The sequence below is a fragment of the Notechis scutatus genome, chromosome 2 (genome assembly GCF_049901735.1).
Source record: "Notechis scutatus isolate UNSWTSFEM ecotype Mainland chromosome 2, rNotScu1.2, whole genome shotgun sequence".
In the NCBI taxonomy this organism is placed as follows: Eukaryota; Metazoa; Chordata; class Lepidosauria; order Squamata; family Elapidae; genus Notechis; species Notechis scutatus.
In genome coordinates, this window is record NC_142010.1 from 37,457,772 (window position 1) to 37,472,243 (window position 14,472).

The 14,472-nt window shown below is 36.0% G+C and overlaps 1 protein-coding gene across 3 annotated transcripts in view; it reads left to right on the forward strand.

Annotated features, from left to right (window-relative positions):
- The window catches only part of GXYLT2 (glucoside xylosyltransferase 2), a 28,147-nt gene that overhangs the window by 11,801 nt on the left and 1,874 nt on the right, over positions 1–14,472 (forward strand). For 2 of the 3 annotated variants that reach the window (XM_026679046.2, XM_087954585.1), the window contains exons 2-7: positions 434–626; positions 892–1,023; positions 6,906–7,157; positions 8,327–8,450; positions 9,102–9,274; positions 9,883–13,178. In XM_026679046.2, the coding sequence (XP_026534831.2) occupies positions 434–626; positions 892–1,023; positions 6,906–7,157; positions 8,327–8,450; positions 9,102–9,274; positions 9,883–10,065 (1,057 nt within the window). In that variant the 3' untranslated portion in view covers positions 10,066–13,178. Of the gene's footprint in view, positions 1–433; positions 627–891; positions 1,024–6,905; positions 7,158–8,326; positions 8,451–9,101; positions 9,275–9,882; positions 13,179–14,472 lie in introns of those variants that run through there. The other variant, XM_087954584.1, reaches the window with a different exon arrangement.

Genomic DNA, 14,472 nt, shown 5'->3' on the forward strand with positions numbered 1-14,472 from the left:
CAGGCTTCTCCGAAAAGGCAGAATGATTAAAAGCTGTGAAAAGAACAAAAAACTCATTTCAATAACTCTGCCTCTAGAACAGTGAGATCTTTGGCATGTTTGCAAATGTATCTTCACAATCAGGAAGGCTGCTGGTCTAATGTTAGAGCTATTTTCATGTCTCACTTGTAATTGTTTTCTGAAACAGCTGAAACTACCCAGATTTCACTTAATAGCAGTAAATACATTTTTGTTGCCTCTGCTATGTGGAATTCCATCCAAAGTAAATTTAGATAGAAAGCAATTGAGGAAAATGTTATCTTAACCACATGTTGGTTCAAGTAACGTAATGAAAATAAGCAGTGGCAACCTCTTCTAATATATATTTCTTTAATCTTGGTACCTCTAAAATGTTGATTATGATCCATGTACATTTTTAAACAATTACTTTTAGGAGACCAAAGGACCAAAAGCATTCTGCAACCCAGTTTTCTTCGGTGCAATGGATGCATCTTGCAGTTGTAGCATGTGGCGACCGGCTGCTAGAAACTCTCAACATGCTGAAATCAGCAGTTCTCTTTAGCAACAAGAAGCTCAAATTTCATATTTTTGCTGAGGATTCCCTGAAGCCAGAGTTTGAGAAGAAAGTGAGTATCTTTCAGTGATTTCTTTGTTTAAAAACAACTGCTAAGCCTCAGATTTGTTTAAAAGGCTACAGATTCACTTAGAAAGCTCTGTCAGCCGTGAGTTAATGGTGCCTGAACTTCTGCTCCTAAGCTCTCCATAAAGCTCAGCCTTAGTTAGTACATGGCTTGAAGATGTTTGAATAGCATTTCTGCTCCCATAATACTGCTCCCATAGTATTACCCTCCCTGTAATACTAATTCCTTCTTTCCTTCTTGTGCTTTGCAGTTAGAGGAATGGCCTACCTCTTTCTCAATGAAGTTTGAATACAATGTTTACCCAATCTCCTTTTCAGTTGGAAACACTGAAGAGTGGAGAAAATTATTCAAGCCATGTGCTGCCCAACGCCTCTTTCTTCCGGTAAGGTACTCAAAATGTCATACGTGAAGCTCAAAAGACATAAGAGGCTTTGTTGGCCTTAAAGTTAGAAACTTTAATGCAAAGTGGCATTTATGGTCCTTTTGTCTGCAGTTCCTTTATTGCCCCATGGTATCTTTTCAGAGCAAGGAAATCAAGATCATAGTTCTATATGTTTGTTCAACTGAATACAGTACAGTAACAAATTAAAGAGATGTAACATTTAATTTGTCTCAGCCAACAAGAAAAAGACAGGGATTGATTGGTGACGGTTTCGTGCTTCATTGGTTTTATTTCAAGATTTGTATTATGAGGATAGGTCAGAAGGGCATCAAGTAGATGAAAATATCATTTACTGACTTTGTGGCTGATTGCAGTCTAAATTGAACTGCCCGATTTTCTTTAGACAACCATTCTGATCCAATGTTCCCTGAATATGGGTCCCCAATATCCATCATTCTCATGCCTTCTCGGAAAGATGGAACTTATGAACTAACACATATTGGGATTATTGGGAATTTCATTATATCTGTTCCACTCCCACAGTATAGTTATGAAACCTTGTAACCAAGATACATGACTGATGGAGAGCCAGGGACAGCAATAGAATACACTGGAAAAGAAACTGATGGGATGTGGACATTTCATGTTTATTGAACTGGTTCTGATTCTGATTCAAATTACCTAAGATTAATTATGGCTGGAAGATTGTACTGTAAGTAGCACCCAATTAGAGAAAGGCCTTGGTAATAGCTGGGATTGTGGGAAGGAGAAATTTAATTTACCATACTGCTCCATGGCTTCATGTCTGAAGAAAATCCATTCTCTGCAGATGCTGCTGCTTCTTGGGCAAATTCTCCAGAGATGGTAGCAGGAGGAGATTAATTCACCTCTGTGCTTTCTGCTATTCTGGTAATTACCAACTCCATCCATTGAAACTATGAACATTTATAATCAATGAAGCACATAGTGTCTTCTTTGGGGCATTCTTTGGCTTTTTCAATTATCCAATGTGCATCAGCAATAATGACTTATATTTCTCGGCCTTTTCTAAACACAGCTTGAACATCTGGTGTCTCTTTTTTCCATACAGAGCTCTAATCTGCATTGGATGATCCCAAGTATTATTTTGCTAGCGTGTGAGATTAAGGATAGTGTATGATAGTTTAGTTGCACACTCTGCTAAGTCTTTCTCTCTCTCTCTCATATTGGAATGTAGATTGACCTCTTTCAGTCTCTCCATCACTGTGTCATTCTCCAAATTTGCTGGCGTAGCTTGCTTAGAAACTTCACTGATTCTTGTTCTGCTACTTGTCATATTTCAGTGGGTATTTCCATCAATTCCTGTAGCCTTGGCGCAGATTTAATTTTATCTTCTGCACTAGAGGTTCTCATAAGTAGGAAATATTATCTAAGTTACAGTTGTATAGTATTTCAGTGTATTCCTTCCATTTTGGTTTGTTCTTCTTTGAATCAATCATTACCTGTCAGTTGGCCTCCTGTAGCATATCATTTCCAAGGTTGGAACTTGCTTCTAGACTCACAGATTTTTTAAAAATATTTTCCTTGCTTTTCCATGTCTGCTTCCACCTTCAATGTGTTTACTGATGTTGTTGCAATATTGCTTCTTGTCTCTTCTAACAACTCTCTGAAACCCCTTGTTGAGATTCTGAGATGATTATCTTGGCTTTGGCTTCTCTTGGTAATTTCTATGCTTTGTTCTGACATTAAGTTTGCTTTGTTTCCCAATTTTAGGCAATCCTTTTCCATATTCATCTTCTTTAAGTCCACTCCATACCCCTCTGATAAATTTGTCAGTATTTTTACTTTAAAAAAGAAAAAAAGAACATAGACCAAACCTACTTTTATAGACATGTGCATTCTGTGACAAGTTTACTCATCCTACCTAACTTTTCGGATATAATACTTGGTGAAATTGCACCAGCTCTTCCTAGGTAGTATCTTGAGAGAGTAATAGAAGTGTTTATACCAGTGGTAGTGAACCTGGTCCCTACCGCCCACTAGTGGGCGTTCCAGCTTTCATGGTGGGCGGTAGGGGTTTTTTCCCTACATTATAAATCACCATTACTGTGGAACTGGTGGGCGGTTAGAGAAAATTTTACTACTAACAGAGATACAAAAGTGGGCAGTAGGTATAAAAAGGTTGACTACCCCTGGTTTATACAATAAGGTTAGAAAGTGACAACTGCCATTCTCAGCAGGAGATATTTTTTCAAAGAACTGTAGCATCCAGTTGCTGCTTGAATTTTTTTGGTCATTATACTATTTAGGGGCTTGCCACTTTTTATTTCAGTGTACTGCTCCTTTTGAGTTAATAAGACTCACGGTTCATGCTGTCACCCCTGTACAGACTTTAATAAAGTGCTGTTCATATTCTGACACAGCTAATATGTTAAGTTTCTTGCTGACTCGCAACACAATCTGCTTTTTGTTTTGGAACTCTTCAGCACTTCTGCTTATTTATTAGTGGCATTTTTACAATGTACTTTAGCCAAAAAGGCTGCTAGAGTGACTAATGTATAATCACTAATACAAGACTCCCATCTCTCATTTTAACTTCTTTGCAATATGAAATAAAAAGGAAAGGAATGGGAGAGAAACAAAATTAATGTATTTTTCATGTTATAGAGTAGGCAAACTTTGGTGACTAAATTTCAGAGAAAAGGGGGGAGGGGGCTTTTGATTTGGATTTTGCCCTAGGTTTTTAAGGCAAAATAGGAATCTTAAACTCAATGGAGGCTTCACATACTTTCTGGAAAGAATAGAAAAAACCCTCAGTACAGGTGGTCCTCAACTTACAACAGTTCAATTAGTGACCTTTCAAAGTTACAACGGCACTGAAAAAAAGTGACTACTGTTGCAGCATTCCCATGGTCATGTGATCAAAATGCTGGCGCTGGACAACTGACTCACATTTATGATGGTTGCAGTGTCCCGAGGTCAGGTAATCACTTTTTGTGACCTGACAAATAAAGTCATTGGGGAAACCAGATTCACTTAACAAACTGTGTAACTCAGGGGTCCCCAACCACCGGTCCGTGGACCGGTCCCGGTCCGCGGAACAACTCCTACCGGGCCGCTGGCTTGCTGGCGCCGCCATCTTTGATGAAAAAGTGCTTCCGGTGAGCTTTTCCGGGTAGAAAGCTCACGGAAGCACGTTTTCATCAAAAAGATGGCGGCGCCGCAGCTTTCCGGGTAGAAAGCCATTTCTACCCGGAAAAGCTCACCGAAGCGCTGGCGCTACTATCTTTTTGATGAAAAAGTGCTTCCGGTGAGGTCACGGAAGCACTTTTCATCAAAAAGATGGGCGGCGCCCAGCTGATGCCGGTACCGGGCCGCGGCGCCCAGCTGATGCCGGTACCGGGCCGCGGCGTCAAAAAGGTTGGGGATCACTGGTGTAACTAACTTAACAACTGCAATGATTCACTTAATAACTATGGCAAGAAAGGTCGCAAAATGGGGCAAAACTCACTTAATGTTTTATTTAACAACAAAAATTTTGGGCTCAGTTATGATCGTAAGTTGAGGACTATCTATAGATGACAAATTAAACCTACCGAATACTTACATTAAAGACATAAAAGGGTAAATTTATTAAGTGAAAGGAATCTAAAGAAGTCCTAGAATTAATATCTTGTAATTATCAATTAATCACTGTATGCACACCAATGAAAGATACACCCCAAAATAATCATTTGGTTCAGTTTACTTTGATTATTTAACCTGTCATTTTTGGTAATAAAAATATGCTCACATAACTACCCAAGAAAGGAAATGTATTTTAAAAATGGGATGTTGAGACTTCAAGGCTTAAGAAAAGGATGTTTGTTTGTTTGCTTGTTTGTTCAGTTTCAATGGCTGCCTATCTCTGTCTGACTCTGAGAGGCTTACAATTCAGTTGATTCAGACTTAGCTTTTAAGAGTTTTCTTTATTGCCTGTATTCCATGTCTCTCTGTCAAGGGAGATGGGCGGTTTCTAAATTAGGTAACTAAAACAGATAAATAAAATGTCTTTTTAAAAACATGACAGCTAAGCTTTTACATCTGAATACGTTCCATTGTTATTGCTATCCTAAAGATATACCTTGTTTTATGTGTTATATTTTAGCTTTTACCCATGTTGCCAAAAGAAAAAAAGAAATGAAACATAGATGGGGTTCTATCTCCAACCTTCTATTTGCAAATTAGTCTAGCAATATTTAGGAGGTTTTTCCAAACATAGATTTCAATGGTGGAACTTCACTGTGGTGGTCCATTCATGGTATAGTGCCTGCAAATATAATCAGAGAGTTGTTTGGGAATGAAGACGATCAAAAGGAGTTTTTTGTAAAATTAGAGGGGAGATAAACTAGGGAAGAGGCACTAATGCAAAGCCTCAAATCTACTCTGCAGTGTTGTATAAAATTATTGAAATTAGGGATAGATTTATAAAGAACATGTTGGCCACAAGAGGGCATATGGCAAACAAGAATTAACAACTTGAAAGAATTGTCATTCATTCGATATACTGTTATCAATATAGTGAGCCAGTGTCTTCCATGACAATTCTTTCCAGCAGTTCAAGCTGGCCAAGAGCCACAGTTCAGTCACAGAACAGTCTTATATGTATGCTGAAAGTTTGGAATTCAGTTCTTGATCTCTCATTGGTTATAGGAAGATATATTTGCAACATCATATTCTAATAAATCCACATTCCCCAAACTGGTGCCTTTAAGTGAGCCAAACATGAGCTATCACCATCTCCAGGTGATGTATTTCATCAGGTCTGGAAAGCACTAGGTTGGGGAAAGTTGTGATTTAGTAACATATGGATAAGGCAGAAAGTTTAAAAGTTGAATGTAATCGTTGTATGGCAGGAGATCAAAAGGAAGAAACAAATTGAGAAAGAAGGAGATGGAATACAGATATAATTGCTTTTGTCTGAACAAGAGGATATAATAGGATCTTGAAGTTTGTTCAGCAATCTGTGCTGTATGGAAACATAGGTTGTTAAGGAAGCCTCTGTGGCGCCGTGGTTAGAGTGCAGTACTGCAAGCTACTTCTACAGCCAGCTGCCTACAATTTGGCAGTTCAAATCCCACCAGGTTGACTCAGTCTTCCATCCTTCCGAGGTGGGTAAAATGAAGACCCAAATTGTTGGGGGCAATATGCTGACTCTGTAAACCGCTTAGAGAGGGCTATAAAGCAGTATATAAGTCTAAGTGCTAAGTGCTATTGCTATTGTTCCATTATAAAACTAACCCTGGGTGAATTTACCATGATTGACTCTCTTCCATTCCTGCTGAAGTGGAATGCTTTGTAAGGAAAAGGTTGTAGACTGTGTGCCTTCTTAAACTCTCTACTACCTGATATGGCTTAAAACTTGAACAGATAAAACTTGGTTCATCTCTGAGCCTTCTAAACAAGGCAAAAATAGGAGGGATGGCAATTAAGGGAAGACATTGATTCCATTCAAAGGAGAATTGGATTTTTCTCTGAAGCAAGCAATGGATTCCTCTTACAGGTTAATAGCTATCACTTCTAAATCTATTTTCCTTATAACTCTTCCTTGTAACAGTTGGGAAGTAACTTCCTTTAACGCTAAAAGGAAAAGAAAACTGGTGCATTTGGCTTCTTTTTTTGGGGGGGGGGGAGTGCAAACTACTGAACAGCATCTGACCTTTTTTCTTCACCCCCATTCCTCTTGCCTTTGTTCCTGTCTACGTGACCCTGAAGTATTGTGCCAGAACCTCTTTATTTGAACAGAAAGGCAGGTCAGAGGTATTGCCTCATGATCGGTATATATCCATTTGCGAGTCATTAATGTATTTATTTTTGGTTTTTTGCATATATGGCTTTCTCAACCATCTGGGCTTTTTCCAAAGATGATTTTGAAAGATGTGGATTCCCTTCTGTATGTGGACACAGATGTCTTATTCCTGCGACCCATTGATGACATTTGGGGCTTTCTGAGAATTTTCAATGCCACCCAGCTGGCTGCAATGGCACCGGAACACGAAATACCAAAGATTGGCTGGTATAGTCGTTTTGCTCGCCACCCATATTATGGAACCACTGGGGTGAATTCTGGTGTTATGCTAATGAATTTAACCCGAATAAGAAATACCCAATTCAAGGTAAGGAGATCATTTATTTTGGAAGAATATCTTTGTTGGGGTAGAGTTGGTTTTTACTCCATTTTTTGTTAGTTGGGCAAAACTTTGACAGATTGTAGAGTTTAGTTTCTTTCTGTACAAATGGCATTGACATGATGAAAACACAACATGGACTATGTTTTTTTGGTTTTTTTTAGAAATGTGCACCACGTAGATCAATAAATACTCAAACTGGTTGTAAGACAGACAGTGAAAGAATAGTTCATTTTGGAAGACTTAGACTTAGAATAACTTTACTGTCACTTTGAATGTACGCTAATCGGCATACATTAAAATAAAATTTTGTTGCATACAGCTCTCAAAGAGTCACCACCTCCAACATACACTACATAAACATGACTAAATAAATAAATACAAAATTATGTATATACCCACATATATTATATGATACAGAGAAACAACATAGTCTAGTTTGGATGTACATGGCGAGAAAAACGAATCTTGCAAGTTTATCAGACAGATGGCATAAGGAACAAAGCTGTTATAGAACCTGGTAGTCTTCGAAATACTTCAAAATCTCCTCCCAGAGGGGAGCAATAGAAACAGACCATGAAGTGGGTGTGTGATGGGATCTCTAAAAATGCTTTGAGCTCTAAGCACATAGCGCTTATAAGCAGTATCCTGAATAACAGGAAGCGGTCTTCCTCTAATCTTCTCAGCTGTCCTTACCACTCTCTGAATGGACTTTCTATCTGAGGCACTGCTGCCACCAACCAAACAGTGATGCAGTTTGTTAAAACGCTCTCAATTGTGCCTCTGTAAAAGCGCATGATAGGTCTTCAAATGCTTCTACACGAAAGATTGCCACACTAAGAGTACTATCAGTATAGCCAGTCGTTCTGGTATCCTTTGGATATGTTAGACTTCAGCTTCCATAATTCTTAGCCATCACATCCAGTGGGGAAGAATGAATATTTGTCAAGCAGAATACTAAGGTAGATTTCTTGTTTGGCATATTTAGGAGAAATGACTTCTCATTCCCATCTTGTTGAAAGCAACTTTTTTCATACTGTTTGGTCACTGAACCCAGCTAGAAGCTGCACCATGCTATGCACCATAGCTTCCTCCTGCTATGAATGTAAATTTGTAGTTACAATTACTTTCTCAAATCGTTTATTTCTCAATTTCAGAACAACTTGATACCAACAGGCTTGAAATGGGAAGAAATGCTGTACCCTTTATACCAAAAGTATAAAAATTACATTACGTGGGGAGACCAGGACTTGCTAAATATTATTTTTTACTTCAATCCAGGTGCATACTTTATAAGTATATAAGATATTGTAATATAATGACAGCATGATTTTAATTTTGAATATATTATAATAATTTTAAAAAATTGAGACTCTCCAAGTATGAGTGTTGCATTATTGTTCCCTTAAGCCATAATATATTTCTACATCTTTTTCCAATCATTGGAAGCCTCCATCTTTTGCAAATTCTATCAGTTTTCTTTTCTCAAAAACCATAATATTGATTGGAGCAACTAGGAAAAAGTCAGAATTATATATATTTGAACTCATCATTTGTATGATGTTGTTATAAAATTATTTTTCTCTGATTTCTTTCCATGTCTTGTATTTAAAGCTGATTCCTAGATATCATTCTATTTTTGGGTAATAGAGTAGTGTGATGCCTAGGGGTGAAGACGCTCACCTGCCACTCGGCTGAGATTTCAGACCTATGTAATGGCAGATGTCCCTCTCCTAGGGCAGAAAGAAAAATACCTTTTGCGAACTCCATGTGGCTCAGGAAGTACATCCGGCCAGTAAACGCTCAGCTCCATTTAGCCCCCCCCCCCTCTCCCCCCAAAATTAAGGGGATTACAGGGTCGTTAAAAAAAAGAGTCATTCTACTCTTGGCTAATTTTTTCTCTCTACATGTTTTCATTTTACTTCCTTTTAGAATGTCTCTTCCTCTTTCCCTGTCAGTGGAATTATCGACCAGATCATTGCATGTATGGCAGTAACTGCAAAGGAGCAGAAGAAGAAGGCATTTCAATTCTGCATGGGAATCGAGGTGTCTATCATGATGATAAACAACCTACTTTCAAAGCACTCTATGAAGTGATACGTGATGTAAGTGATGTTTTGCCAAGTCACAAGTTCTTGCATAAAATAAGGCTGCAATATATAGTATCAGTAATAGGCTTTATTGTTACAAGAATCCTAGAAGGTAGAGCAGGCTAAGAGATTCTAACTTACTCAAAATTTCCAGTGAATGTTATACTTGAATGGATGCTTGAAATTAGGTCCTGCTGATCCTATTATAGAACTCCATCCATGATACCAAATTCGTATTCAGGGACTTTAGCAATGTTCTTGCTGCAATACAATGCAAGACAACTTCTTCAGTTAGATTCAGAATCAAGAGTCCCAATTCAGTTTATACCAGTGTTCAGGTAAAAAAAAATTTTTTTGAAAGTGGTACTTTTCTGGACTAATGCTTAAATATGTGGTGACAAAGAATGACAAAGAGTTGGATGATCATGATATCCAGTAGATTGGATTAAAGTAATATGAAAGATTACTAAAGATGAGGATGAGGAGATATAATAAATAGGGGTCAGACTATGTGTTTTGTATTGGTGCTAAATAGGAGAAGGTGATGACACATATATCAGTATCAACCATGAACCAATGATTTAAGATTGCTGATTACATTTTTGTATCTTTTTCCTCTTTAGTTTTCATTTGAAGACAATCTCTTCCAATCAATGTACTATCCTCTCCAGTCCAAATTCCTCAATACTGTACACACTTTATGTGGGAGAATTCCACAAGTTTTTCTGAAACAAATTGAGAGAACGATGAAGAAAGTCTATGAAAAACATGTGATTTTCAATATTGGAACCAATTTCAGATTATAATTGTAGCAATATATTTTAATAGAGCTTTTGTCGCCCATCATACCCTACCCTGTGAACTAAAAGTTCTGTGCTGGTTTTTTGCTACAGTTCTGTAAACAGAAGATGGAATCTTGAAAAATCTCTGTAATGGAAAATTGATACAATTTTGAAGAGTGAGTTTGGCCATTTTTCACTTGATGAAATATAGATATGGATTAGTTGCTCTCTGTTAAATCTCTGTGCAGGATCTCAGGTGTCCTGTAAGATATTTGAAAATCTGATATTGCAAAGATTTTTGTGAAGGGTTTTTAAAAGTGGTATCTGATATTGTATTTGATTCCAGGACAGATTTAGAATTTGTCCAGTTCAATTTCTCAAATATAGTGTTTTTGTTAATGTTTTTATATCTCCTGTATGATATTCACGAGCATATACACATCTCAAACAAAACTGAAAAATACTTGGATATGCATCACAAAACTTTTGAGATTTGCCATATGTTGAGTTTGCGCAACATTGCTGTTGAAGGGAAAATAACCTAAAATCTGTAGTAGGAATTCTGTTCCACTTGAACTTTTGATTTGAGTTACTTTATTAGATATATTAGAAATTGAATTCAAATCATAGAGATGAGGATTAATTCAAAGTCAATAATGAATTCTGGTATGTTTCCAGAGCAGGTTTTTTTAAATCATTTTTGTGAATTCAAATTCCTTTTCAGAAATTGAGTTCCAGTTATACTTTTATAGTAAACTAAATAGTGTGATTTTGAACATAAAGGAAACAGTTAACTTTCTTGTCACATAAAGTATGTCTACCATATTTTGGTATGTTTACAAAAAATGTAATGTTGCATTATATTTTCGGTTGTTTTTTTAAAACAAGCAAACCTAAAAATACTTTTTATATCTTCGCTTGCTTTATAAAGGATTTAATGTTCTAATATTAAATTAACATTAACAGTTCTGCACAGTATTAGTAGACTTATGCAATGAAAAATATCAGCTTGTGTTCTGTTCTTGTGCCATTGCTGGTAGACTACATTGCAAATCTCTAAAGAAAAAAATTAAACTAATTATATAAATATATTTACTGGATAAGTGCTTAGCTTGTTTAAACAAATAGCTTGCAATTTTCAGCACATTTCATATTATAATTTTAATAACATTTTTCAATGTTATTAATAAATACAAAATATTAATTACTGATTTTTTAAAAAATAACCATTACATATAGAGCACGTATAAATACGGTATTTATGTCAACTTCCTCATCTACATGCTGTGTTATTTTTTTATATTAAGATATAAGAAGGGGATTTTCTACCTACTGTGATTCAGTAGAAAGACTGCCATCAAAATAACTAAACCAAGGTAAATTAAGGTTACAGGACTGGAGAAACAAGGGTGAATTTATATTTTTGTTTTAATAATTTTGTGATAAAATTATACTTTACTCTCTAACAGCTGCATAGTTGCTTAACTATTTCTGGTTGATGGCTCAGTGTACATTAAACACTGTCAGTAACTGAATGGAAACACTCAAATAATGAACTATAAGGGCTGGAATAAATTATGTACATCTACAATTAAAAGGAGAATAGTTACATTGAAAAACAGAATAGCTACAGTTCCCATCCTAAATCTTAATATTAAATACATTTTTATCTGCAAAATATTACCTATAGCTGATTGATCCCTTGCAGACCTAGACATGTCTATACCTATTGATTTTAAGGTTGAATGTGCCAAAATTCATTTTAGTGTTAACTCCAAGTACACTTGCTTTCAATAGCTGCCAGATTACTATCTCAAATACTTGAAGAGTCACAGTTCAAGATAGATATAGTTCTTCAGATATGTGTATGGAGATTCTCAGGCATCCAGGTCATCTTTGTCCCAAAGGTGCTTTTTCAAATGTGTTCTGATGTGTATGAATTTAACCTTGATTTGGAAGGAATTTGTCCTTTTGCCAAATTGCTTTAAGGAGTCCTTGGAGCTCTTTGAGCTTGGTTGTTTTCTATCAAACTTTTCATTACCCAAATTATTGTGTAATGACTGCAACAGTCACTACATAGGACAAGCAAGTAGAAGACAGATAAAATGCATCCATGAACACCAACTAGCAGTCAGAAAATTCCTTAATTGCACAACATATAGTCAGACTTAACTGGGAAACTGTAACTATCCTAGACCAAGCCAAGTTCAAAAACACTAGGGAATTTCTAGAATTCTGGCACTCTGACAAATTAGCCATCAATAGACACAGACATAAACAATATCTACATACTATGCAAAAGAGACAACAAGCCAAAAAGGGAACAAAAAGACAGAAACACCTCCCCACCAGTAATTAGCACCCAGATGAATATAGATTAACTCCAAAATTAATATTAGAACAATCAAGAAGTAAACAATACCCCAATCAAGGAATTCTCAAACAAGCTAATGGTAAGCAGTCCAACCAAGTAACCTGTAAAATCACTCCCACCAACACTGACAGGGCAAGTTACTAGAATATAAACTGAGATCAAAACCCACTCCTTGCTAGCACTGATAATATTACCTAGTTTGTGTAATAAAGCATCTGTCAAAAAACCCAACAACCTTCCAAGCTCAGGGGGCACAAAGGACCGCTCATTTCAACCCTGAGTTACAAATACTCTCCTTTATTGGCAAACTGCTTTAATTTAGTAGAATAGTATCTTTATAATTTTCAGAATTCCAGATAGTCTCCAGAATGTTGATACACTTAAAAATCCATTCTCACCTTATTTTTTTTCTGAATCCAGTCATAGTCTATGAAAAAATATTTTTTTAGCACTAAGAAACTTCTTGACGAGATGTAGAGATTTTGATATCCACTGCTTTTAATCTTTGTTGATAATTGTATATCTATAGGTTTCTACATGGCAAACTCTTGCTGATTTCCATCTAAGTGGAAAATGAAAAATTGAATTTGCATTACTTGTCTCTGTGTAAAATTGCAATCAATGTCATGTCACTTTACTAACTTGTATATTTCTGTTTGATGAAGTGCACTGAATATTTATGGCTCCTAAGGAGGCAATTATAGTGTATTTAAAGTCATTTATAATTTTAGACCTTTCAGGTAAATAAACCAACTTTCAGCAATATGAGCCTCTGTTTTTCTAGAACAAATTAATAGTTGTGTTCAATCTTGTATACATGCACACGCTTGTTCTAGCAATGAATAATTTGTATGATAAAGTTATGGTTGGTTTTGCATGAAAATATTAAAGGTGTTTTCTGATGTTGATATCCAAAGGAGCTAGATATTTGACAATCTAAACAAGAGGATCACAAAAAAGGATTAAACAAAAAGAGTATAGAGAATAGAAGGCATAATGTGACAAGCTTCTGATAGTCTGAATAGATAAAGAGAAAAGGATTAATTTCAAATGTAACCTGGGTCTTTAAGGGGAAAATTAACAAAAAAAGCTCTTGAAACTAGTGAATAAAGCTATCTTCTTGCTCGTACTATCTTATACATCAGTAGGTGGATTTTAATAGTCAGTCTTGTCATTATCAAAATCTCCTTTATTTCATTTTTATTTCTACTTGCTAATTTATTAGCATTTTTATTTCTACTTGCTAATAATTATCAAATTATTTTAGCTATAAGTAGTTTTTTTCTTAATCTTCAAAGATAAGTGACTAAATGAATAGATTTAGGTAAAAAGCTGACAGCACAAGTCAAAGCTTGGCAATTAATAGGATGCATATTTGGCTAACTCCAAGATTTCCCCCAAACTTTTACTTTGAAATTGCTCCCAAATTGCACTAATTATTAATATATTTAAGACACCAATCATAGGACATATATCCTCAGAACTTGATTACCATAATCTACATCGTGGCTAAGGATTTGATTATAGCTTGAATAGTCACAGGTTTTGCTGGAATATGTCTTAATGAGTGATGCACTTTGATATAAATTGGCAAACATTGTTTATGAAACTTATTTGTTAACCATTCTTTTTGAATGAAACCTGTTTTTCTGGATTTGCACAATGTTTCAAGTATGAAGGATGGTTTTGCAAGTCATGTTTGGCTTGATTTGGAGAACACACCAGGCCTGATCATAGAATATTGTTAATCATTACTTAAGTTTTAGTATGATCATGATATGTGAATCCATTTAAATGTAGCCTATTCAACAACCATGCTGTGTAAGCAGTGGTAGGATACCGCCTGTGTAACAACAGTTTGCTAATAGTGCACTTAATAATTATTGTGATGTTAACATCCTTGCTATAATGATAAATATGGGCTTGAAAGGATCAGTGGAGCCTTCTTAATAATCTTCCAAATATGTTTTCTTCTTAGCATTTTTTCACATTTCTTTTGCTTTTTTTTTTAAATCAACCCAAAGTTGCCCTGAGGTGGGGGGCTAGAACTCAGTTTC